Genomic DNA, 27,503 nt, shown 5'->3' on the forward strand with positions numbered 1-27,503 from the left:
AGCTGATGTCCACGTGCCCATTGAAGACGCCTTTGGCTGTGGACCCCCTGACTGGTCTGTGGCTATGCAGCCCCTTACACAACAAACTGCGATGCCTCGTGTGCTCTGACACTTTTCTATCGGAACCAGAATTACGAGCTACAGTAGCTCTTCTATTGGATCAGATTACATGAGCCAGCCTTCACTCCCCAAGTGTTCCTTCCTTGGACCACTGCAGACAAGTTAAGGCATTAGTTTTGCCCTGGTCATAGTCACTCAAAATCCTGGATGCTTTCCCATTTTTTTCAGCTATCAACTTCAGGGACAACATGTTCACTTACTGCCCAATATATCCCACCTACTTTCAAGTACCATTCCAACAAGATAATCAATTTTACTTTACGTGTACGTGCGTGTGTTAGTTTTGTTTTCTATTTTTTTTGTAAAGGCGGTATAACAATATGAAAGAAAAACTACACTGAAAAATATGTATATTTTTCCCGGTTTAACTGCTGATGAAAACTTTTATTACAATTGCATTATATAATAAGATGCGTTATTAGGCCATTTTTCATAGAAACGTTTTTGAAATGTTTCACAGGCTCAAAGCCTAGAGACTTTAAAATTATTATATTTTGCAAAGGAGAGAGAACACAAGGCTAACATAACAAAGAAAAAATAATAATTTAGACTCTCCCAAATCCATGTTGCATTATTTTTGGGTGGAGTTTCACTTTACATTTCCATAGGAAAATATTGTTCCTATTGTATTAAAATATTGCACCTTTAACAGTCATCATCAGTCTTGAGAACCAGATACGAACACCCTGTTTATTGCAAATGACTAAAGTAACAGTTACAGCCTTATTGTTTAAAAGTCTTTATGGCTATCTCCTCTGATGGTCACCCTTGGAGTGTGAATGTTTTGTACTCTTGCTTGAAGGTGGAGATCTGCTTTTTTCCTTTCTGGACTCCTCGCTCCTCTTATAGGGATGCGCACTGTGCTTTCTTGAATACCTCCTTTCCTGGCTGTGATCCCTGCTATCCTTCTCGTTGTGTGCTCTCCTGCTGGGCTTCTCCTTGTCTGACGGCAGGGTGTTTTTAATGGTGTTGATCAGAAAACGTTTGTTGGTGCTGGCTATAGGACACTTCATCCTGTGGAACACATTTATACAAGCTATAAAGACATTTTCTTAAACCTTCAAGATGAAACAGCAATGAGCTTGCCTTGTGCGCCACCTAGTGTACATTTTGAGAATACTGCTAAAAGAAAAAAAAGGCACTTTTTGAATCTGAGAATTACAATATATGAGAATAGTAGCACTCTCTCTAATATTGAAGTCTTTTTTTTTTTAAATACTTATTATCCATAAGTGTAAACAAAACTCAGATTATGCAAATAAGGAAATATTTTGCAATGTATACAGTTTCCCCACTAGGAGGTTGTCAGTGGTTTACGCTTAAGCATCTACCTAAGACAGAAAAGATTTAAGGGCTGGCTCTTTTTCAACTGATCAGGCCTCATTTTAGCCTGTACTGACAGAATTATGCCATTGTTGACCTCTCCTGAAAATCCTAGTGTGGCAGTTCCCTGGAAAAAGCATGCAGAAAAGGAGTAAAGTCAAATGTCCTAATCTGCATACTTCTTCTAGGTCACTATACTGAAGTCCTCTACTCGCAGGAGTACGTTTCCTTCAATCCAGTTGTATATTCAGTAACGTAATAAAACATTTACAATAACAAACTTCATAGAACCCACATTCCTTACTCAGCTTCCTGTAACCCCCAAGTACAGCAGCACACATAGTGATAGCCAGCAGGGTTAGCCAAGTAGGGTCTACTATTGCTTCCAATCAGCTAGCTGGGACAAGATGATGATGCTACTTTTTTCCACAACTTAAGTAGATAATGTAATGTCACCCTTCTGGTTGTGCAGCAAGTAGAAAAGCAGCTAAAAAACTTCACATATTTTTCAGCAGTTTCATGCTTGTATTTGGCAGTTTAGCCAGGATTTAACCTTAAAGTGAAAGAAAAAGAAAGACACTGGAGGTACAGGAAATCGCTGTGCTCCAATACAGGCTTGCCTGGATCACAACGCCACCTTAAACAGAATTATACATTTTTCAGAAGGTAAGAAAACTCAGAAATTTCAACTGTGGCCTGTACCCGGAAGTGCAAATACCACTATGTGCCTACTATTAAAGGTCTGGAACTACTAAACAAAGCATCTTTAGAATATGTGAATAAAAAAAAAAATGATAATGGATATCTGATTATCTGCAAATTTATTCCCACAGACATTTTCCTTTAATTGCTTCAGGACCACTCCATAGCAGATTTACTGCTACGGGGCGGCTCTCTTGTGCAAAATATTACACAAATTGTGTATATGTATATATATATATACATATATATATATATATATATATATATATATATATATATATATATATATATATATATATATATATTTTATAAGCGCCGGACGCTTCTGCTGTGATTAAATCACAGCATAGGCTAATCTGCACCTAACAGTACACTGGAAAGGCGCACAGTTAACCCTTTGATCGCCCTAGATGTTTACCCCCTCTTCCCAGCCATTGTCCTTAGTACTGACAGTGCATATTTTTGCCACTGATCACTGTATTTAGTGTCACTGGTTCCCAAAAAGTGTCAGTTAGTGTCTGATTGTCTGCCACAATATTGCAGTCCTGCTATAAGTTGCTGATTGCCACCATTACTAGTATAAAAAAATATTCCATAAATATATACCCTAGTTTGTAGACACTATAACATTCATGGAAACCAATCAATATTATAACGCTTATTGGGATTTTTTTTGACCAAAAATATGTAGCAGAATACATATTGGCCCAAATTTATGAAGAAATTTGATTTAAATTTTTTTATTGGATAGGTTTTATAGCAGAAAGTAAAAAATATTGGTTTTTTTTTTGTTTTTTTTTTCAAAATTGTCTGTCTTTTTATTGTTTATAGCACACAAAAAAAAAGTGGTGATCAAATAATACCACCGAAAGAAAGCTCTATAGCTCTATTTGGAGGGGGAGGGGGGGGATTATATAAAACTTTATTTGGGTACAGCGTTGCATGACTGCACAATTGTCAGTTAAAGTAACGCAGTGTCATATCACAAAAAATGGCCTGGTCATGAAGAGGGGTAAATCTTCCGGAGGACAAGTGGTTAAAGAGAACATATAATGAATTTAGTGAATTCAGGTTTAACTGAATAAATATGTTTTATAAAAGAAGAGAATAAAATGGCGGTCGTTGCAATATTTTATGTCACACTGTATTAGCACAGTGGTCTTTCAAACAAAAATTTTTTTGGAAAAAATGCACTTCAATGAAAAAAAAAAAGAAACTAAAAATTAAAAGTTAGCCCAAATTTTTTTTGTATAATGTGAAAGATGATGTTACGCCAAGTAAATAGATACCCAACATATAACGCTTTCAAATTGCGAACACTCGTTGAATAGCAACAAACTATGGTATTTAAAAATCTCCACAGGCAACGCTTTAAAATTTTGTAATATTTATCGGTTTAGAGTTACAGAGAAGAGTTATTGCTCTCGCTCCAACGATCGTGGCGACACCTCACATGTGTGGTTTGAACATGGTTTAAATTTTCGGGCGCGACTTACGTATGCGTTTGCTTTGGCTCACGAGCACGGAGGGATGGGGCACTTAAAAAAAAAAAAAATTTAATAATTTTTTTAAAGGGGCATTGTAAAAAAAAAATAAAGAAATGTTCAGATCAGTTTTATTGATGTCACAAGGAATGTAAACATCCCTGGTGACTGTAATAGGCAGTGACAGGTACTCTTTATGGGGGTATCTGGGGACCCTAAACCCCTCCTCTGCACTTGAAAGTATTCAAAACACAGAGATCGGAGTATTTGAATACTGTGGATCTCTTAAAACTGGCGTCGTTGGTTGCCGAGTAAATCTGAAGTGACGTCGCTTCCGGGTTACTAGACGTCGCTTCCGGGTTACTACATCAGAGACCCGAACAAAGCCAGAATCAGACGTGCCGGCTGTTGGCTCGGGTCTCCTGGTGGGAGGGGAAGGGCCGGGCGAGCCACAGAAGGCCAACCCACTCCTATAAAATTACTTTGCTCTGGAAAATCCTTTTGGACTCTGTTTGAGAGAATGGAATACATTGCCATGCTAGATGCCACCTCTTAGTTTATGAATGGTGGAGAGATTTGTCAATATGGCCAGGAAGTTAATCATGCGTTTAGCTTCCCCTTTTCCACAATCTTTCATTTTGCTTGTCCTCCGCAACTTTCCCACCTCTCATCAGTTTCATCACGTTCTTCTGCTGGCTACCTAGTCCTCTATACAATTTCAGCATTTCCATTTTAAAAGAAAAACCCATGACAAGAAAATAGCCATATGTAGTTTTCCTCAAGCAGGAGAAACAAAACTGAAAACGAAATAAATAACTGTGACAAGTATCGTAGAACATTGGTTATGAGGAAACTATATTTAAACATTTTAAGGAGCTTTCCTCTATAAAAGTTTGTGTTTCACCTTCTAAAACAGTGCGACCAAAACAGATATAGTATCCATACATACAGACTTTGTAATACTTTGTCACTGTTTTCCAAATGATGCACACATTTTGCAACAAAACGGCTCATGAGTTAGCTCCTGAAATGTAAGAAAGAGAGTGAAATGATGTATAGGGCATCTCTTGTAGGTGTAAAACTTTGGCGTAAGAAGAGGTTATTGGTCTAGGAGTCAGGATGGTGACTGCAGTAGTTAGAGGTAAGTGGGTAAAAAAGGATGAAAGACAAGAAGACAGAGACAAAAAAAAAAAGAAGGGGAGTAGAAGTGATGAAAAGAGAAAAAATGAAAATAAAAAAAATGAAATATCATGGTGAACAGACCGCAGAGTTTGGTTAGAGTTCTCATTTGTGTTCTCTAGAATTTCAAGGCCCCGTGGTGGATGTCTGGTCCTTTCGTTAGCTTACTTATCCTGCTAGTTGTCAAACTTCCCCTTCACTTAAAGGATAAGTTCATTTTTTTAAAACAAATAATAAATGCACATTTTTTTGCAGGTAAAAAAAAAAAATACACATTTACTATTTTTTTAGTAGGAGCCTGGAAAGCATTGCACCTGCAAACAGTAGATCGCAGGTGCCATGTAGGACTCCTACAGACCGTCGGTGTGAGCCGTCTGCCCCGTACATTCTATGGGTAGGCAGCTTCACAAAGACAGGAAGACTAAATTAACTACTTGAGTGCTCAAGAGAACCAAGGCTTATTTCCAGCCCCTAACTAACCCAGGCTTAGACACCAGATAGTGGTTGGACATGAAGGAACAATCCAACATGTGCTTGTGGACAGGTCCCTAAACATGAACTGTCAGTTTAAGCTATTAGGGGTCATACACATTTCAGCTTAAAGCGTGATCCACAATCGGATCGCGCTTTAGACAGCAATAGACAGGCGGTGGGGAGCGCACTTTACCACCTCCTTATCGCCCGTTTTAACCCCCTAACTACAGGACACCTGTGCCGCAACACCACCAGACAACCACGGTTGCAAAGCATCGTGGCTGGGGGGGAGAGCGGTTGAGGGGCAGTAAAAATGTGGGTCTTACTGCTCTTCGACTGCAAGTGTAAACAAGGCCGTAAAGCAGTAGTAAACCACCACTAAAATAAAAATAAAGTGAGCCCCCCCCCCCCCCCCCCCCCTGTAGGGTTAAGACATAATTTACTAGTATGCACCGCATACTAGCACATTATGACAGACTTACCTATAAAGCAGATCCCTTCCACGCAGCACTGTTCGGGCTCAAAAGAACAGGGATGCCATTCCTTCAGAGCGCGCGCACTACTGATGTCACTGGCAGCATCCCTTGGGAATATCTCTGAAAAAGTGCAAGTATAGGGGATATTCACTGTGCCTACAGGTAAGCCTTATTATAGGCTTACCTGTTGCTACAAGTGCAAAGATGGTGTTTACCTCCACTTTAACCACTTCGCGCAAATCACCGTACCTGTACCAATGATGCTAAATACCATTGCTATGGCAGCAGCTAGCTGCCATAACCCTGGTATTTTCAGGAAAAGCGTGCATTTCTCTTTAACCGCTTGCCGCACACAGATGTACGTCGGCAGAATGGCACAGGCAGGCATATGGGCATACCCGTACGTCCCTTTAATTTTGCCGTCTATCGGGTGCGCCCGCCAGTCCTGGGAACTCGATGTTCCCGGCGGCCCGCGATTGAGGTGTGGAGAGGTAGAACGGGGAGATGCAAACAAGGCATTTCTCTGTTCTGCCTAGTGACATGACAGGGATCTACTGGTCCCTGTCATCGGGAGTAGTGATCTCCCCCCCCCAACAGTTACCACACCTCCCTTGGACACACTTAACCCCTTGATCGCCACCCAGTGTTTAACCTTTTCCCTGCCAGTGTCATTTACACAGTAATCAGTGCATTTTTATAGCACTGTTCGCTGTATAAATGACAATGGTCCCAAAATAGTATCAAAAGTGTTCGATGTATCCGCCATAATGTTGCAGTCACGATAAAAAAAAAAGTTAATAAAGATAAAAAATAAAAGTTGCAGATCGTCACCATTACTAATAAAAATGCCATAAATCTATCCCCTATTTTGTAGACGCTATAACTTTTGCGCAAACCAATCAATATACGGTTATTGCGATTTTTTTTTACCAAAAATATGTAGAAGAATACATATCGGCCTAAACGGAGAAAGAAATCAGTTTTTATATATTTTTTTGGAGATATTTATTATAGCAAAAAGTAAAAAAAATTGCTTTTTTTTTTTCAAAATTGTCGCTCTTTTTTGTTTATAGCGTAAAAAATAAAAACCGCAGAGGTGATCAAATACCACCAAAAGAAAGCTCTATTTGTGGGAAAAAAAGTGATGTCAATTTTGTTTGGGTACAACATTGCACGACCGCGCAATTGTCAGCTAAAGCAACGCAGTGCCGAATCGCAAAAAATGCTCTGGTCAGGAAGGGGGTAAAATCTTCCGGGGCTGAAGTGGTTAAGATAAAAGTGATCTTGCAGATTCGCTGCAAGATCACTTTTATCGGTGGCGGCGGAGAGATCGTGTCGACTACCCTCACTGCCTGGATGCCGAGTGAGGGGGAAGATGGCCCCAGCTCGGCTCCATAACATTGGAGGGTGGAAGCGACGTCAAATGTCACTTCCGCCCAAAGCTCTTAAAAAGGAGAATTTTTTTTTCTAAAATGACTTTATTTTTTATTGCATTTTAGTGTAAACATGAGATCTGGGGTCTTTTTGACCCCAGATCTCATATTTAAAAGAGGTCCTGTCATGCTTTTTTTCTATTACTAGGGATATTTACATTACAATTTTTTTTTTTTTTAAAAAGGACAGTGTCAAAATAAAAAATAAGAATAAAGCTCCCCGTTCTGACGAGCTTGCACGCAGAAGCGAACGTATACGTGAGTAGCACCCGCATATACAAACTGTGTTTAAACCACACGTGAGGTATAGCCGCGATCATTCCAGTGAGAGCAATAATTCTAGCCCTCCTCTGTAGCTCAAAACTGGTAACCTGTAGAAATTTTTAAACGCTGCCTATAGAGATTAAGAGTAAAAGTTTGTCGCCGTTCAACGAGTGGGCTTAATTTTGAAGCGTGACATGTTGGGTATCAATTTACTTGGCGTAACATTATCTTTCACAATATAAATTAACTCATTTAATTCAAAAAAGTGTGCTTGTAAGACCGCTGCATAAATACGATGTGAAAAAAATGTACTGCAACGACCACCATTTTATTCTCTAGGGTGTTAGATAGATAGATATAGATATATAGATAGAGATATAGAGATAGATAGAGATATAGAGAGATATAGAGATAGATAGAGATTAGGGATGAGCCGAACACACCCCTGTTCGGTTCGCACCAGAACATGCGAACAGGAAAAAAGTTCGTTCGAACATGCGAACACCGTTAAAGTCTATGGGACACGAACATGAATAATCAAAAGTGCTAATTTTAAAGGCTTATATGAAAGTTATTGTCATAAAAAGTGTTTGGGGACCTGGGTCCTGCCCCAGGGGACATGGATCAATGCAAAAAAAAGTTTTAAAAACGGCCGTTTTTTCAGGAGCAGTGATTTTAATAATGCTTAAAGTCAAACAATAAAAGTGTAATATCCCTTTAAATTTCGTACCTGGGGGGTGTCTATAGTATGCCTGTAAAGGGGCGCATGTTTCCTGTGTTTAGAACAGTCTGACAGCAAAATGACATTTTGAAGGAAAAAACTCATTTAAAACTACTCGCGGCTATTGCATTGCCGACAATACACATAGAAGTTCATTGATAAAAACGGCATGGGAATTCCCCAAAGGGGAACCCCGAACCAAAATTAAAAAAAAAAAATGACGTGGGAGTCCTCCTAAATTCCATACCAGGCCCTTCAGGTCTGGTATGGATATTAAGGGGAACCCCGGCCAAAATTAAAAAAAAAAAATGACGTGGGGTTCCCCCTAAATTCCATACCAGACCCTTCAGGTCTGGTATGGATTTTAAGGGGAACCCCGCACCAAAAAAAAAAAAAAAAAAACGGCGTGGGGTCCCCCCAAAAATCCATACCAGACCCTTATCCGAGCACGCAACCTGGTAGGCCGCAGGAAAAGAGGGGGGGACGAGAGTGCGGCCCCCCCTCCCTCCTGAACCGTACCAGGCCACATGCCCTCAACATTGGGAGGGTGCTTTGGGGTAGCCCCCCAAAACACCTTGTCCCCATGTTGATGAGGACAAGGGCCTCATCCCCACAACCCTGGCCGGTGGTTGTGGGGGTCTGCGGGCGGGGGGCTTATCGGAATCTGGAAGCCCCCTTTAACAAGGTGACCCCCAGATCCCGGCCCCCCCCCTGTGTGAAATGGTAAGGGGGTACATAAGTACCCCTACCATTTCACGAAGAAAGTGTCAAAAATGTTAAAAATGACAAGAGACAGTTTTTGACAATTCCTTTATTTAAATGCTTCTTCTTTCTTCTATCTTCCTTCATCTTCTGGTTCTTCTGGTTCTTCTGGCTCTTCTGGTTCTTCCTCCGGCGTTCTCGTCCAGCATCTCCTCCGCGGCGTCTTCTGTCTTCTTCTCCTCGGGCCGCTCCGCACCCATGGCATGGGGGGGAGGCTCCCGCTCTTCTCTTCTTCTTTTCTTCTCTTCTTCATTTTCTTCTCCGGGCCGCTCCGCAATCCATGCTGGCATGGAGGGAGGCTCCCGCTGTGTGACGGCGCTCCTCGTCTGACAGTTCTTAAATAACGGGGGGGGCGGGGCCACCCGGTGACCCCGCCCCCCTCTGACGCACGGTGACTTGACGGGACTTCCCTGTGGCATTCCCCGTGACGTCACAGGGAAGTCCCGTCAAGTCACCGTGCGTCAGAGGGGGGCGGGGTCACCGGGTGGCCCCGCCCCCACGTTATTTAAGTACTGTCAGACGAGGAGCGCCGTCACACAGCGGGAGCCTCCCTCCATGCCAGCATGGATTGCGGAGCGGCCCGGAGAAGAAAAGAAGAAAAGAAGAAGAGAAGAAGAGAAGAAAAGAAGGAGAGAAGAGCGGGAGCCTCCCCCCCATGCCATGGGTGCGGAGCGGCCCGAGGAGAAGAAGATAGAAGACGCCGCGGAGGAGATGCTGGACGAGAACGCCGGAGGAAGAACCAGAAGAGCCAGAAGAACCAGAAGATGAAGGAAGATAGAAGAAAGAAGAAGCATTTAAATAAAGGAATTGTCAAAAACTGTCTCTTGTCATTTTTAACATTTTTGACACTTTTTTCGGGAAATGGTAGGGGTACCCTTACCATTTCACACAGGGGGGGGGCGGGATCTGGGGGTCACCTTGTTAAAGGGGGCTTCCAGATTCCGATAAGCCCTCCGCCCGCAGACCCCCACAACCACCGGCCAGGGTTGTGGGGATGAGGCCCTTGTCCTCATCAACATGGGGACAAGGTGTTTTGGGGGGCTACCCCAAAGCACCCTCCCAATGTTGAGGGCATGTGGCCTGGTACGGTTCAGGAGGGAGGGGGGGCCGCACTCTCGTCCCCCCCTCTTTTCCTGCGGCCTGCCAGGTTGCGTGCTCGGATAAGGGTCTGGTATGGATTTTTGGGGGGACCCCACGCCGTTTTTTTTTTTTTTTTTTGGCGCGGGGTTCCCCTTAAAATCCATACCAGACCTGAAGGGTCTGGTATGGAATTTAGGGGGAACCCCACGTCATTTTTTTTTTTTTAATTTTGGTTCAGGGTTCCCCTTTGGGGAATTCCCATGCCGTTTTTATCAATGAACTTCTATGTGTATTGTCGGCAATGCAATAGCCGCGAGTAGTTTTAAATGAGTTTTTTCCTTCAAAATGTCATTTTGCTGTCAGACTGTTCTAAACACAGGAAACATGCGCCCCTTTACAGGCACACTATAGACACCCCCCAGGTACGAAATTTAAAGGGATATTACACTTTTATTGATTGACTTTAAGCATTATTAAAATCACTGCTCCTGAAAAAACGGCCGTTTTTAAAACTTTTTTTTGCATTGATCCATGTCCCCTGGGGCAGGACCCAGGTCCCCAAACACTTTTTATGACAATAACTTGCATATTAGCCTTTAAAATTAGCACTTTTGATTTCTCCCATAGACTTTTAAAGGGTGTTCCGCGGCATTCGAATTTGCCGCGAACACCCCAAATTGTTCGCTGTTCGGTGAACTTGCGAACAGCCAATGTTCGAGTCGAACATAAGTTCGACTGGAACTCGAAGCTCATCCCTAATAGAGATATAGAGATAGATAGAGATAGATATAGAGATAGATAGAGATATAGAGATAGATAGAGAAATAGAGATAGATATTTTTGGGGGTTCTAAGTAATTTTCTAGCAAAACAATTATTTTACCTTCACCTCCCAAGTACTATTGTGGGGAGATTTCCCTTGACTTCATTACTTGACACAGTAAACAAAGAATCTACCCATAGCTTGGATAAAGATAGTAATAAAAGCTGTGGAAGAGGTTCTAAACCTTATCTATTTTACTTTATGAAAATGTTTTATTGCCATTTGCATCTCTTTTGGAAAGATTCTTCTCACTTCCAGTTCCAGTGACCACACCAGAAGAGAGATGCCTTTTTCCCCAAAAGAACACAGACAGCTGTAACACCATAGGAGTGGGTCGACCCTTCTACACTCTATTCAAAAAAACTTTGGCTGGAGCTAGGCTTTAAAGACGAAGTCTCACCCGAATGTATTAAGTTGTTGAATCTGTTAAAATGGATGCTGTGGTTTCTTTTTAAAATCCTTATTTCAGACACAACAGAAACATGTCATGCTCAATGTACATCATACTGAATAAATAATACATTGAACAGAATTTGGGCACATCGAGTCTGCTGATAAAATACTTCACAGTACCAGAAGCTAGAGTGGTCTTTTATAGCTGGTTAAGCCACTGGGACGACTTGTCAGGCGACTTAGTCGCCTGACAAGTAGCGTCCCGTTCTCTGCAATGGAACCGTTCTAATCGGAGCGACGCAAGTCACTCTGACTTAGAAAAAGGTTCCTGTACGACTTGCATTGACTTCTATACAGAAGTCGTTTTGCAAGTCGCCGCTGAGTCGTGTCCTGGGTCGCCTGAGGCAGTCACGCTGTAAGTCGTGCTGCCTCAGTGTGAACCGACCCTAACAGTATGTGAACAGTTTAATGTCCATAGCCTGAGCACAGGTTCACTTTCAAGCCTAACTACGGTAAACGTAAAAGCCATCCCTTTCAAGGGGGGGGGGGAGGGGGTGCCCCTGCACTGCAACGCCTAACTGCTTGCTTATACCTACGGGATGGAAAAGCAGTGTTACTTACCTGATCATCCCCTCCCCTGTAGGGCTGCGATCCCCAATGATCTGGCAGTGGACTATCTCTTTACGCTCTCACATCCAATGTAGGGCTAAGGGCCCTGCATCAGACTTGATGCCAGAGGACATCCGATCACCAGCTCGTAGAAGAGAAGAGGCTTCGGGTGGTGATCATACAGCAAGGAGGAGCCTACAAAAGCGTGGAATCAAGTAAGTAAATATGCTTTACCTGGTCCCCTAAACATAAACTAGCAGTTGGCCCTTGCAGCACAGAGAAGCCCCGATGCAAGGGAGGATTTTTACCTCCCCCAGCGTTTAGCTTTAATAGCGCATCTTCAGTTTAAAAAGGGGCAGGCAGCACCAGATATTTTTGTTGATCAAGGTGAACTATAGCATACATTCCAAAACTGCCTTATTGTCATTACATAAAAATAAAGCACTAGGATATTTCTACATACCAGCCCATCGGACCCATAGTCTCAGCACGATCTTTTCCACGCTGAGCTTCTTTAAGAAGCTCTTCAACTGCTTTCCTGCATAAGAAAAACAACAACATATTGACTCAAATGGAGAAAAAGTCAAGAATAAAAAAATAAATACATAAATAAATAATATTGAAGCTTGAACAGAAAAGAGATGTTGCAGTGCGGAAGCGTTATCAATTCATACTGGTGTTCAATCAAATCACAGAAGACTGTGTGCCCTGCTGTCTGGAAGACAAGAGTTATCTGATCATATGTAACAGAACATTGCTAAGAAACAGCATGCAGGAGGTGAAGAAGACAAAATGTGAAGAATATTGATCCTACAAACTGCAAGGTTAATGGGAATCTAAAATACAAGTATTTATCGACATTAATAATTTCATATAGTTCTTTACTGATTCTGTCTCAACTTTCCTCCCTGTGCTGTATATTAAAGACGGTTATCAATGGGGTAGTAAAGCCTGCTTTATTTTTACCTACAGGTAAGTCTATAATAAGGCTTACCTGTAGTTAAAATAAATATTCACCCTGCATGCAGCCTGTGACATCACTGGCGCATGCGCTCTAAAGGTCCGGCATACCTTGCCATAACTTCTGAGCATCGTGCTGGAACTGAGGGCTCCCTCACGCATGCGCTGGAGTGAAGTCGTCGCAGCTCTGGCCAATCACACAGCCGAAGCGCGCGAAAATGGAAGAAAGCCCATTGAAACGTGTCAGCACTTTCAGCGGTGACATTGCACTGCGGGAGGGTTTCGTTCTAAAGCAAGTATTCCATAATGCGCTAGTATGGTGTACAGACGTTTTTTTGTTTTGTTTTTTTTACCAACTGTAGTTTACAATCGTGTTAAAGAGGATCTTTAGTACCCCACAAAAAAAATTAAAAGTTAGAAAGTCAGCAGCTACAAATACTATAGCTGCTGACTTTTAATAAAAGGTCACATACCTGTCCAAGGATCCAGTTCTGTCCTCAACCAGGATGGTTCTTTCCCAGTCTTCGGGGCCCCAGAGCAACCATACCTAGTGTAGGAAGCCGGCTGTGACTCCATGCAGTTCGACAGCTGGCTTCCCACTGCGCATGCATGAGCCGCACTGCACTTTGTGAATGGTCCCGCAGCCTTGTGGGATCTGTGATGTGTCCCAGAGGGCTGCTAGGCATGTTGATTTGGTATCAGACTCTTAAATGCCTTTGTATAGCAGCATTCAGACATATAGGAGAAGCACTGGATGCCAATAAGGTGTGCTACATGCCAATGCCAATGTTGACAGGAAGAAAGAGCAGAGTGAGCATAAAGAGGAGTTCATCGGTCAGCAAGCTCAGGACACTACTGAAGTCTACAACTGTAACAAAGAAGGCAATGTTATTCACTTGGCTTTGCTGTGTGGATGAGCTGTGTAAATCAAAGAACTGGATAGACAGAACTACAAATCTCTTGGCAGGTAAAATAGCTCTCGTATATGCATTTCATCTGTGTATTTAGCAGTATGCTTGGAGTTCAGCTTTGAAGTAAACTTCAATCTTTGAATTTTACCTATAAGTAAGCCTATAAATAAGGCTTACCTATAGGTAGTGTAAAAATCTCATAAACGTGCACCATTTAGGAGATATTTACAGTATATGCAGCCAGTGACATCACTGGCGCATGCGCTCTGAAGGAAAGGCCATCCGTGCCACTCCTTCAGAGCCCTGTGTCATGACCGGGGGTCACGGCAGCTCCCTTGCGCGGGAGCGAAGTCGCCGCAGCTCCAGCCAGTCACAGAGCCGGAGTCCGTGAACCTGGAAGCAAGACGGGTGAAGATGGAAGCTGTCTCCAGCTATGACATTGCTTTGCTGGAAGACTTCCTTTTCAGGTAAGTTTCACATAATGTGTTAGTATGTGTGCATGCTAGCACATTATGCCTTTGCCTTGTAGGCAATAAAAAAAAAAAAAAAACTAACATCCAGCAGTTATTACCGCTGTAAAAGAAATTTGTGAATACAATAACTGCCATGGCTGAGTTGTTTTTGAAGGTGCCAGCTGCAGAACTATCATCCTGATCCCACCTTTCCCACCAATGAGGCAATGACCTGGAACAAGCATGTTCATATCAGGTCTGCCAACACTTTACTGGTTGCATGCAGATGATACTAATATAATATTTCTATTCAAACAAGTAACTCAAGGAAAAAATGGTCATATCAAACAACCCATTTTGTTGGCCAAGTCACCCAAAAGTGATATTTCAGTTTTGGTTTGAGTCTAGTGAAGAGAATCAAGTGGTTTGGTTTCAATATAAATAAATAAATATATATATATATATATATATATATCAGGACAGCACCCAAGAGATCATGGCACCTCTCACAACAGGAAACACCTCATCATCAAAAGCTTCAACAGGAGGCCTCCACCCAGCTTCCTTCAGTTGTTTGTAGAGAACCTCCAGCCCCAGCTGAAACATATAAGCAAAAGTCACATCATAGTATACAGCAAAAAAAAAGGGCGGGTCATTGCTGTCCTGAAAGACTATTGGAAAACAAGTTACCGTTAAGTTTAACTTGATTTTTCCCAAAACATCTTTCAGGACAGCACCCGAGAGGATAAATCGAGACTTACACCATTAGGGTGGGACAAAAGCTTGTAAGACTTTTGTACCAAAAGCCTGGTCCCCTGCTGTCAGAAAGTCTAACCTATAATGACGGGCAAAGGTCGTCAGACTTGCCCACGTAGCTGCTTTACAGATTTATTCGGGGGTGGTACCAGCTTTCTCTGCCCAACTCACCGCCAAAGCTCTTGTAGAATGAGCATGAATACCAACTGGACCATCTTGACCTAAAAAGGAAAAGACTTCTGTGATTGCCAGATGGTTGAGAATGGTTAAAGTTTCCCTGGTAGCTGGTCTTCCTTTCTTACTACCAGCATATAAAACAAATAATGTGTTTGAACACTTAAAGCGTTTGTAAAGGTGTTTTTTTTTTTTTTTAAAATAACAAACATGTTATACTTACCTTCACTGTGCAGCTCGTTCTGCACAGAGTGGCCCCGAACCTCGTCTTCTGGGGTCCCTCGGCGGCTGTTTCAGCTCCTCCCCGCAAGCATTCACCACCTTAATGCGAGCTCCCTCGCACGGTGGTGAGTGCTTGCGGGCGCGCTCCCGTGATACAGCCGGCGGCTATAGCCGCTCGCTGTATCACTCGGCCCCGCCCCCCGGCGCGCCGCGTCATCGGATGTGATTGACAGCAGCGCGAGCCAATGGCTGCGCTGCTTTCAATCCATCCACTGCAGCCAATCAGCGGCCAGGGTGAGCGGAGGAACAGATGTCGGGAACGCGAAGCTGACTTTCGAGGCGTCAGGTAAGTAAAACGGGGGGCCTGGGGGCGGCGGTTCTGTCAGAAGTTTTTTCACCTTAATGCATAGAATGCATTAAGGTGAAAAAATTTTTACCTTTACAACCCCTTTAAAATCCATAGTGGCTTCAAGGTAAATTAAAACTGCTCTCTTAACATCCAAAGTATGAAAGTCTTCTTCCTTCTTTCCCAATGGATTAGAGTGAGTGATTTGTATAGCGCAACAAATGCGAATTAAATCGCCTCAAGGCGCTTGATCCGTCCTGTGTTGTCCTGCTTCTTAGAAGAGGTGGGTCTTGAGTTTTTTTCTGAAGGCCTGATGGTTTTCTTCCGTGCTAATGTTAATGGGTAGAGCGTTCCATAGCCGTGGTCCTTGGATTGCGAATCTTCATTCTCCCTTTGATTTGTAGCGTGACTTGGGAATGAGGAGGAGGTTTTGGTTAGTTGATCGATGACTGTGGTTAGGTGTGTAGCGTTTTATTTTCTCGCATTGGTATTGAGGAGTGTTTCCTTGTGTGCATTTGTGGGTGAGGCAGAGGGTCTCGAATGTGATCCGATCCGGTTAGTCAATGTAGCGTCCTCAGGGATGGAGAGATGGATTCCCAGGGTTTTTTTTTCCGTTACCAGTCTTGCTGCCATGTTTTGGATGATTTGTAGGTGTGCAAGCTGGTATTTAGGTAGACCTAGAGCAAAAACATAGGGAGTGTAATCTCCTGAGCTCAATTTTGGACCGAAGGGACCTTCGGTAAAAAATTATGGTCGGTGTTCAGCTCAATTCTGTCTGTAAAAATAGAAAAAAAATGGCTCCCTAATTGACAAGGCTTTAAGTTCACTAATTCCTCGAGCGGTCGTTAGAGCAACAAAAAAAATAAAAAATAAAAAAGTTTTCAATGCAATCAGTCTCAGGGAGGCTAAACCCATAGGTTCAAAAGGTTCTCTGGTCAGAGCCTGTAGAACGACTGATAAGTCCCACTTTGGAAAGCATCTGATCACTGCCGATCTGGATCGGCTGGAGGCCCTGAAGAAACTAACCACGAAGGGTTCTGAGGAGATAAGTTTCTCCAAAAACACCCCCAGCACTGCAACCTGAACCTTGAGGGTACTGACCGCCAACCCTTTATCCGCTCCATCCTGCAGGAATTCCAGGACAGGAGAAATATCCTTTAAGGACCGGCCGGATTTAGTGCACCAGGATTTGAAAGCTTTCCAGACTTTGGAATAAATTGCCCTGGTAACACTCTTTCTGCTAGATAGAGTAGCAACCAATCTATCCGAGAATTCCGTCTTCCTCAAAAGCTGCTCTTCAGAAGCCAGGCTGTGAGTTTTAACTTTGCTACCTCCTGGTGAAATAGAGGGCCCTGTATCAGCAGGTACTGTCTCAATGGAAGGTGCCAATACCGTTTGAGCTGCATCTGAAGAAGGGATGAAAACAGAGCTCTTGGGCCCAAAGGGAGTGACGAGGATTACAGTTGTATCCTCTTTCTGGATTTTTCTGGTGACCTGTGGCGTAACAGAGGTGAAACTTCCAACTGTGCACCAGAGCATCTAACCCCAGGGATGGTTCTGATCAGGGAGATGAAGGCACCTGTGCATTCTCCTGAGTCGCAAAGAGATCCACCAGCAGCTGCCCCCATTTCTTGATTATCAAATGCAAGATTTCTGTGTTCCAATCGCTGCTCTGCTTTGTATACCTGGTTTCTGCTGAGAAAATCCGCTACCTTGTTTAGAGTCCCTCTAAGATGGACCGCGAACAAGGATAGAATATGGAACTCTGCCCATTTCAGAATACTTCCTGCTAGACCAGGGGTCTAAAAAACAATGGCCCTTCAGTTGTTCAGGAACTACAATTCCCATCATGCCTAGTCATGTCTGAGTTTTACAATGTCTCATGGGGCGTGCAGTTCCGCAACAGCTGGAGGGCCGTAGATTGGAGATCCCTGTGCTAGACCCTGAAGAACTCTGCTTATGGTGCCTCCCTGTTTATGGAAGTCACCGCTGTGGCATTGTCCGACAGGATCTGTACATGAAATCCCTGAACTTCCTTGGCAAATGTCAGTAGGGCCATCACTACTGCTTTCAGTTCCCTCCAATTTGAGGATCTTACAGCTTCTTCTGCGAACCATGAGCCCTGTGCCGATCGATCGCTCATGTGAGCCCCCCCAGCCCCAGGAGCTGGCATATGTTATCCATACTTGGACCGGGAAGTAGCAGACTTCCCGTACCTGCTGAAACCGTTGTCTGGTTCTTCCACCACCAAAGACTCCTTTTTACCGAGGTGGGGATCTTCACAAGCGAATCCAGCTGGGGATCCCAAGCTCTCGATAAGAAACTCTGCAGTGGTCTGAAGTGAAGTCTTGCCCACTGAATTGCAGGTATGGAAAAGGTCAGGGTTCCCAAGGCTGACATGACCTTCCTGATGGGCAGGAGCTGACTGGACTGCAACAGAGACACTACTTCCAACAGCCTTTTTCTTTTCCTCTGGAAGAAAAATTCTTTGCTCCACCGAGTTGATAAGGTACCCCAAAGAAGAACACCTCCTGCGAGGGAATCAGATTTGACTTCTGAAGGTTTAGGATCCATCCTATGGACTCTAGGTGAGCACGAGCTCTGGCCAAGTCCTGCTAAAGCAACTCTCTGGTTCGAGCGAAAAAAAGGAGATCGTCTAGATAAGGAATCACGGAGATTCTGTCTATACGCAAAGGTGCCAATACTTAAACCATCACCTTCGTAAAGACCCTTGGGGCCGCTGACAGGCCAAATGGAAGTAATCTAAACTGCAGGTGTAGCACTTTTTTCTGTACGTTCAATGACAACCTCAGATATTTTTGGAACCTGGTGGCAATATGTATGTAGAGATAAGCATCCTGTAAGTCGATTGATGAAATGTAGCACCCCTGGTTCAGGAGGTTTTTGACTAAGAAGATAGAATCCATTTGAAATCTTCTGTACTCTACCGAGCGATTTAGAATTTTGAGATTTAGAATGAAACTGAACTTTCCTGAGGGTTTCTGAACGAGAAACACAAGCAAGTAGAAATCCTGGAAGAACTCATTTGGAGAGACCGGAGATCTGAGTTCCTCAATTAGGGACTTCATGGCGAGAACCTTGGATGGATCCCTTGGAGCATTTGTTACCAAAAATCTTCTTGGATGATCTTTCGTGAATTTGATCACATAACCCTGGGAGAGTATGTTTAAAATAAACTGGTTTAGTGTAATGCTTCTCCACTGCGGAAGAAACTCCTGGAGCCTTCCTCTGACAGGGGGGAAGGAGTCACTGCGCCTTTCCGGAAGTCACAGGAGGATTGAAGAGCACTGCACTCCTACCTTTGGGCTTTTGGAAGGACCGTTGCTTCCTTTTCCCCTGCGTTTTATCTTCTTTCTGACCCCTGAGGACGAAAAAAAAAAAAAAACACTTGCGTGTCCGAACCTTCTTTTTCTTGACTGGATATTCTAGTTCTGATCCAAACAGCAAATCTCCTGCAAAAGGGATAACGCACAACCTATTTTTGATATGGCATCTCCAGGCCAGGTCTTTAGCCAAAGGGCCCTCCTAGCAGAGCTTGTTAGTGCCGCAGAGTCAGACCTAGCTGACATACGTATGGACTCTGCTGAAGCATCAACAATATATGCCACTGCTGCAGATAAGGTTGCAAAGGAATTCAGAATCTCCTGTTTCAGGGAATCCGCTGTAATAGGAGATTTCATCTCTTGCCATCGCCAGCTCCAGATTGTTCATAAATGGATTGCCAGGCTCTTTTAAGAAGTAGATCCATCCTCTTATTCATGGGCTCCTTTAGCGTTCCCATATCTTCAAAAGCGAGGTCGGTCAACTTCGAAATCTTCAAGAAGGTTGAATCTAAGTTTTGGAACTTTGTTTCAGATGGGAGTAAGGATTTTCCTCTTTTTATGAGTCCGTGAAAAGAGTTTGGTTTCTTCTCCGGCTCCAGCCATTTTTTTTTTTTTTTTAATCATGTAATATTGACATAAAAGCACACACACAGGTTGGACTTGCGTCTTTTCAACCTCACCAACTATATAACCATGTCTGCGATGATCGAATGTACCGGAAAAGTGCGGCCTTTGGAGTCTCCTAGACCTGCATACATATGGTCATGCAAGGAGAGCTCCTTTTTCTCTTCCTCTATCCCCAAGGTAGCGTGGATCACTTTAAAGAGTCCCCCCACCTCTTCAAGGGACATTTTGTACCTGGAGGTGGCATCTGCCTCATTTTCTTCATCCTCCTCTTCTGAATCCATCACACCCTGAGAGAGAGAGAAACAGGTCCTTTGGAAGCATAATGGGAAGCTGGACCTTCCGGCTGTATCAGAGAAGTACCCTGAGACTCTGGGGTTGGCTGCAGGGTACTGGGTTCCCCTGAGGACCCTGGCTCTTCTCTCAGATTTGACCTGAAAGTACGGAGCTCATCCTTAATGGTTGTAAGATCACCACAAATGGATGGAAACTCCTTCTTGACTAAATCCGTGATACAATCCACACGAAGAGGCTTTGCCCAGGATTTGCTTAACCATTCTGTGCAAGCAGGACACTTTTTCTTTACCGGAGCTCTTAGCCTGGACAAACAAAAGAAAAAAACAATAGAACCATGCTGAAAACTGCTGACACAGCAGGCCACAGATGTATAATACCCAGGTGCACTAGGAAAGGACCTCCTAACTTCCCTGTCCCCAAGCAAAACCCACCACCACAACCAATTCCTTTGCTTAAAAAGGTGGAGGGGGGGGTAACAACCCAGAGGAGAAATGGCCCACTGTAAAAAGTAGAGCTGCACGATTAATCGTCAAGAACCGTTATTGCAATCTTGACTAAAGTGTTTCGAGATTCTTTCTATGCAAAGAATTCTCTCTGCTTATCTGAAGCCACAGCCTTCAAAAGAAAAGGAAAGGAAAAAACTGGGCAGTCTGCCAAGAATCAAAACATTCTTTATCAGATGAACTTAGGTATAAACATTGTAACAATTTGTCAATGGAATAGACTTTGTATGTAAGTGAAATAAGTTTAACTACTTAAACACTAAACCTTTTTCTGATATTTGTTGTTTTTCTGTTAAAATAATTTTTTTTTTTTTTGGGTAGAAAGTTACTTAGAACCCCCAAACATTATATATATATATATATTTGTAGTAGACACCCTAGAGAATAAAATGGTGGTTGTTGCAATATTTTATGTCACACTGTATTTGCGCAGCGGTCTTTCAAATGCAATTTTTTTGGGAAAAAATTACTTTAATGAATTAAAAAAAAAAATAAAAAATAACCAGTAAAGTTTGCCTTTTTTGTATAATGTGAAACATTTTATGTTGCAAGAATCGTGATCTTTTTATTCTAAGCAAAAAAATTGTGATTCTCATTTTGGCCAGAATTGTGCAGTTCTAGTAAAAAGGGAACTCAGTCCCTTACCTTGGCCTTGCTGGTGCCTTGGCTTGTCCCCTCATCCGTCGCACTTTCCTCCATTGCAGAGCACACTGCGGTCGCGTGGCTGAAAAAAGTCAGTTCCAGGATTCAAAAATCCTGCTGCGCCGACCTGGAACCAGACATTAAAGGCACCAGGTAACCCTGCCCTATCCCCCTGCACTTTGAGGCCGGAAATGATGCCACGCTCCTGACCCGGAAGTGCCGCCTCTTCCTGTGCACTGCACTGGACATGGCCAAGGGCTCTCCCTGGCCACCAGAACAATGGCAGCTGCTCAGCCTTACACCCTCGCTGTCCCACAATGCGGAAGGCAAGCAGGGGGCCGCCGCATGACCACCGCCCATCTGACAAAAAACTGGGCAGCACAGGCTCGCCCTGAGCACAGAAGGGGGAGAGAGACCACGGGGACCATCCAACATAAGGCAAGTGGGAGGATCACAGTCTCCTGACAAAAAAGGTAAAAATAACAGGTGAGAACCTCTTGTCTCCCAGAATGACCTTGAGAGATCATGGCTCCCACCAGAGGTGTTCCTACCACCTGGAGGAAACAAAAAACTGAAGGAAGCTGGGTGGAGGCCTCCCGTTAAATCTTTTGATGATGGGGTGTTTCCTGTTGTGAGAGGAGCCATGATATCTCTGGTGCTGTCCTGAAAGAGGTTTTGGGAAAACTTCCATACAGGTATGTATTCTTAACTTAAAAGTTACCTCTTAGAGGGTGGAAAAATGTTAATTTTCTGTTGTTTCACTGTATGTAAGAATATAGTCAGCCTCTCTTGCTTGCTCCTGAGATGGACTAAGGCAGGGGTAAGCAACCTGGTGCCCTCCAGCTGTTGTGAAACCACATTTCCCATGAGGCATTGCAAGGCTGGCAGTTACAATTACTCCCGGATGCATTATGGGCCTTGTAGTTCTGCAACAGCTGGAAGGCCCCAGGTTGCCTACCCCTGGACTAAGGTTTATGGGATGTATAGAGCAGTGCACGTGATCACAACTAACAAGCATAGCTTGTTCCTAACAAACGGATGTAAGGGGGAAATAAAAGGGAGGTTCAGGAGCTCACAAAGGATGTTACAAGGAGGCAGAACGAATTTCATGAAAAATAGGTTACAATGCTGCAGTATTATTTACACCTTCCTTAATGCTGGATATTCTAGCTCTTGCTATACTTCCAACGTTGCGGCTCTCACACAGAAGCCATACTGTTTATCTGCCCCTACTCCCCTGGTCCATTCTGTGATCCATTCACAAACTACAAGTCCTTCTGTGAATGCATAATAAAAAAGGCGAGCCAGATAAATGACAGATAAATGACAGTATGGCTTCTGTGTATGAGAGTTACAGGTCTAATAGTTGCAGCACCAGAAGTTCATCAACAGCTATACTATCCGGAATTAAGACGAGTTTAAATAATAAAGAAAAATAAGCAATCTTGGAGGTAGCATATGCCTCATGGGAAATATAGAACAACTATCACCAGGAAAAAAATACTTTGCTAAATCCCCCAGCTTGCCTATTCCCCTGGGCAAAGACTAGTACAAGTGCATTATTGCGTTGTCGCAATTTAAAACCTTCTAATACAAATTACATTAAAAATTTGAGCAGAGGATGTTAAATAAAATAAATATTTCTTATTTGCCATTGTTGGCTGTAGCTCCACCCCCCAGCTTACAAATATAGGCGTTCCCATGGGGGAAGCTTACAGCCAGCACAAAGCCCTTCTCTATTCTGCAGTACTGTCTCATCTCTCCCATTTAGTACACACAGGGGTTGATTTTCTTAAAACTGGAGAGTGCAAATCTTGTGCAGCTCTGCATAGAAACAAATCAGCTTCCAGCCTTTTTTGTTAAAGCTTAAAGCCACCCAAAAAAATGGAACTTCCACTTTAAGTGAACGGTACCCCCGACATGCCACATTTGGCATGTCAAATTTTTTTTGGGGGGGGGGGGGGGGAGCGGATACCCTCTTTTAAGGGGCATCCAGCTCACACTTCCTCCTCTGGCTCTGTGGAGCCGGAAGGAAGTTCACCTCTCCCCCATCCATCCGTGCAAACTTCTGGGACACGTCACAGGTCCCAGAAGATTGTCCAGCCAATCACATTGCACAGCGCAGCTCGTGCATGCCCGGCTGTGAAGCTACAGCCAGGTGCCCAGTCACAATGCCGAGGAGAGGAGGGGGAAAGGAGCGAGGCTTCGTTCGCCCGCATCGCTGGACTGTGGGATAGGCGAGTGTCCAATTATTAAAAGTCAGCTACACTTTTTGTAGCTGCTTTTATATGGGCAGAACTCCGCTTTAATCGAACAAGCTGAAGTTAGAAGTTGATTGGCTACCATGCACGGCTGCACCAGATTTTTGCACTCTCCAGTATTAGTAAAACAACCCCATAGAGTCCAGAGCTGCAGCTTTCTTCCACAAAAATACAAGCTGACAATTGCACACACCGGCTATTACACTTCTCTGAGACAGCCTAAGGCCTCTTTCACACGGACGATCCGTTCAGGTCCGCCTGTCAGTTTTTTAGGCGGACCTCTATGGAGCGTCGGATGTCAGCGGTGACATGTCCGCTGACATCCGACCCACTCCGATCCGAAAAAGCGTGACAGGGGAAAAACCTACTTTTCCATCCGCCTGCGGATCTGATGACGACGGACTCTACGGTCCGTCGTCATCTGATTCCCCCATAGGGGAGAGCGGCGCTCTGACAGGTCCGTCGCTGCACGGACCTGTCATCTGCCTGCTCAGCGGGAATCGACGGAGCGATCCACCGCTGAGCAGAGCGGGCTCTGTACACAGACATGTCCGTGTGAAGGAGGCCTAATGCAGCACTTGCCTTGTGCTGTTATCAGCTTGTATTTCTGTGAATGAAAGCATTCTTCTCCAGCTGCAATCACTCACAACACAAGATGACAGTTTTCACTCTCTTCATTCCCCTGAATAACAGGTTTCAGCTCTGGACTCTGTATAAACCAAGGAGAAATGATGAGGGGATAGCACAGTAAAGTTCTGTATGGTAGTTTGGGATGGGGGGAGGAAGTGCAGGCTCTGTGTGCACTGCCTGTCACATCTCCTCTTGAGCTGTCACTCAGAAACCCATCTGTTGATCAGTATTGTTGGAAAGCTAGGTAGGTGGCAAGGCTAGCTATCCAACAATACAGCTCAGCAACCCCTGCATGGATTTAAGATGAGGCGAGTGCTATGTGCACAGGATCCCCTTGGAAAAAGGGTCTTCCCTTCTGACGATTATTCTTCACGTACCTGTTACCCAACCGATTTTAATATTAAAAAATAGCCCGCAGTTCTGCTTAAAGAGGAAGTAAACTGCAAGGTTCGATTTTTTTTCTTCTGACCTGCAAAGTAAAGGCATAATGTGCTAGTATGCATTGCATGCTAGCACATTATGTGAAACTTACCTGCAAACTAAGCCCTCCACCGATGCGTTGTCACCGCTGGAGGCCGCTTCTATCTTCACCCGTCTTTCTTCCGGGCCCATTGACTCCGGCTGTGTGACTGGCTAAAGCCGCATGACGTCACTCCCCCGCATGCCCGTGGGAGCCACCGGTTACGGCAAAGGGCTCTGAAGGAACAGCACGTGTGGCCGTTCCTTCAGGAGCACATGCGCCGATGACATCATCGACTGTATATACAGTAAATATCTCCTAAACAGTGCACATTTAGGAGATATTTACAGTACCTAGGAGGTAAGCCTTACCTATAGGTACAATTCACGTATGGGAGTTTACAACCACTTTAAAGTGGTTGTTAACCTCAGTCATGAAATCTGAACAAAGCATATATATCTGCGGTGATTACTTATCTCTCTCTAAAGCTCTAAGTGTTCTCTCTCTCTGGTGCTTAGCTCCTCTGTTATCAGCATGACTCACTTTTGAGAAGTTTTCCCAAAACATGAGATAAAATGTGTCAGGGAGGGAGTTCAGCACACAGCTTGTCTATTTAGAACAGTTCTTCTGCTGTGTGGAGGGGGGTGCCTTTCTTGTCTCACCTTCTCTTTTAGATCAGCACCCTGGAGAGAGCGCAGCTCCTCCCACTTCCCAGGAAACACTGCAGTCATTCCTTTAAAGCCTGGACACTTCTACCATGGCCTCAGTTATAGCGTTTCTTCATGCCATGCAGGGGACCAGGGGTGTGCTGTGCTTTCTCCAGGGGGAGATGGGTAGGAGCATACCTGTTTGTGCCTGTTTTCTTGGCTATTACGGCCAGCCCAACACCCCCCCTGACAGGTGAGGTGTGTTCAAGTGCCTCTCCACTTTTTGAGCCCCGGGAGAGCAGAGGCCGCGGGAGGTCCTGCGCCAACAGGCATGTCATCTCCCGCGCCAACAGGCATGTCATCTCCCGCGCCAACAGGCATGTCATCTCCCGCGCCAACAGGCATGTCATCTCCCGCGCGGGAGGTCCTGCGCCAACAGGCATGTCATCTCCCGCGCAAGAGGTCCTGCGCCAACAGGCATGTCATCTCCCGCGCAAGAGGTCCTGCGCCAACAGGCATGTCATCTCCCGCGCAAGAGGTCCTGCGCCAACAGGCATGTCATCTCCCGCGCAAGAGGTCCTGCGCCAACAGGCATGTCATCTCCCGCGTAAGAGGTGTGCCAGGCATGTCATCTCCCGCGCAAGAGGTCCTGCGCCAACAGGCATGTCATCTCCCGCGTAAGAGGTGTGCCAGGCATGTCATCTCCCGCGCAAGAGGTGTGCCAGGCATGTCATCTCCCGCGCAAGAGGTGTGCCAGGCATGTCATCTCCCGCGCAAGAGGTGTGCCAGGCATGTCATCTCCCGCGCAAGAGGTGTGCCAGGCATGTCATCTCCCGCGCAAGAGGTGTGCCAGGCATGTCATCTCCCGCGCAAGAGGTGTGCCAGGCATGTCATCTCCATGTAAGAGGTGTGCCAGGCATGTCATCTCCATGTAAGAGGTGTGCCAGGCATGTCATCTCCATGTAAGAGGTGTGCCAGGCATGTCATCTCCATGTAAGAGGTGTGCCAGGCATGTCATCTCCATGTAAGAGGTGTGTCAAGCATGTTATCTCCATGTGAGATGTGTACTCAGCATGTCTGTAAAACAAATCCTTCATCTGCAGGAATGAAGAATCCCTAACACATACAGCCCCCGAGTCCTGTATACACCACAGCACAGTGTCTTGTACACACACCGACCCCTCCATGACACGTCCTATATATGCTGTACACACACCCCCCTGACAATGGGAACTTGTACAGGTCAGCCCTTCAGATCACGATATCCCCTCTATACACACGGCGCCATGCATAATATAGTAATAATCACTCCTCACCGTTCCAGCTCGTCCGCCATAGTAACACGCACAGGAACTGCAACCCGGAAAAATAAAGCGAATGCAGCCAACCAATGCGCAAATAGCCTTTGCCAACCACCAGAGCAACTTCCGGCGTCGTGACGTTGACAAGTTTTGCGCTTTACATAAGAAGCACGTGATGAGCGAGGCTGTAATAGGGATGAGCGAGGCTGCTGTAGTAGGGATGGCTGCTGAGGACCGGTAGCGCTGTTCCTATATTTAGAAATACACGCCAGTGTTTACCCTCAGTCCAGGGAAGGGATGTGATTATCTTCCAGGTAGCTTGTGATATTTGCACACACAGAGCACATTTTATCCCCCTTTTATACCAACAGGAGCTTTGGAAAGTGCTGCCTGAGGACAAAGTCAAACATTTCCAAAAATGCAATAAAGGTGCCCATATGATTACAATAAAAAGTGCATTTATTATAATGATGCTGAAGTTGGCTCATTATTCAGCCAGCTTCTTATTCAGGTTGGATCTTTATTCACAAAAGTGATTATTTACTAAACAATAATCTGCAAAGTTTATAATAAAATTGTGAACTTTAACAACAATTCCATCTCCCTAACTGTATTTAAAGGGGTAATTCTGAATAAATAACTTTTTCTATATGAAAACCATCTTGGCTCAGCTAAATGTGACTTGTTTTCATATCGTTTGTCATCGCTTCTCTGCCTTTTGGCTAAGATCAAGTGTAGTATCTGTTCTTATCAGTTTCCAGGAGGTGGCGTTGCTTCCGTCCCTGATCTATAGCGAGATAGAGATGGGATGGCGGTTGCTATGCAAAACCTGCTGGAGTAAAGGTGACCTGGAGCGGTTTGTAGCCGAAAGGGAAGCCTTCTGATGTGGATGGAGAACCACGGGGTCTGAACCGGAGGGTCGGGACCCTGGCCTTCTGACCTGGATTGGGGCAGCTCTAGCTCCAGACAGTGATTCGGGAGAGAACGCTGGCTCCCCTTTCTCCCACCGGGGGAGTGGCCAGTATTTCCCGAATGTAATTAGGTAGGAGGGACGGAACGACAGTGAGGCCTGATGGTAAAGGGCTCTCACCAAGCTTCCAGAACTCCATGCCTTTCTGCCTGGGGTGGGGG

At 44.5% G+C, this 27,503-nt stretch overlaps 1 protein-coding gene and 1 pseudogene across 1 annotated transcript; one reads left to right on the forward strand and one right to left on the reverse strand.

Moving 5' to 3' along the window:
- Nucleotides 1-469: 469 nt before the first annotated feature.
- On the reverse strand, nt 470-26,529 carry POLR1D (RNA polymerase I and III subunit D). The gene is made up of 3 exons (XM_073613385.1): nt 26,388-26,529; nt 12,306-12,380; nt 470-1,134 (listed from the first exon to the last, which is right to left on the reverse strand). Exons 1-3 carry the CDS (start codon nt 26,405-26,407, stop codon nt 867-869), a joined length of 363 nt encoding a protein of 120 aa, XP_073469486.1. The 5' UTR covers nt 26,408-26,529; the 3' UTR covers nt 470-866.
- A 545-nt stretch (nt 26,530-27,074) lies between these two features.
- Nucleotides 27,075-27,206, forward strand: LOC141130790 (U2 spliceosomal RNA; annotated as a pseudogene).
- Nucleotides 27,207-27,503: the final 297 nt, after the last annotated feature.

This window comes from Aquarana catesbeiana, linkage group LG02, assembly GCF_042186555.1.
Source record: "Aquarana catesbeiana isolate 2022-GZ linkage group LG02, ASM4218655v1, whole genome shotgun sequence".
NCBI lineage: Eukaryota > Metazoa > Chordata > Amphibia > Anura > Ranidae > Aquarana > Aquarana catesbeiana.

Coding starts and splice junctions, on each gene's coding strand:
- POLR1D (XM_073613385.1), bottom strand. CDS start 26,407: ATGGCGGACGAGCTGGAACG. Junction 12,381..26,387: donor ATGGCGGACGAGCTGGAACG/GTGAGGAGTGAT, acceptor TTTCTTATGCAG/GAAAGCAGTTGAAGAGCTTC. Junction 1,135..12,305: donor ACTATGGGTCCGATGGGCTG/GTATGTAGAAAT, acceptor TGTGTTCCACAG/GATGAAGTGTCCTATAGCCA.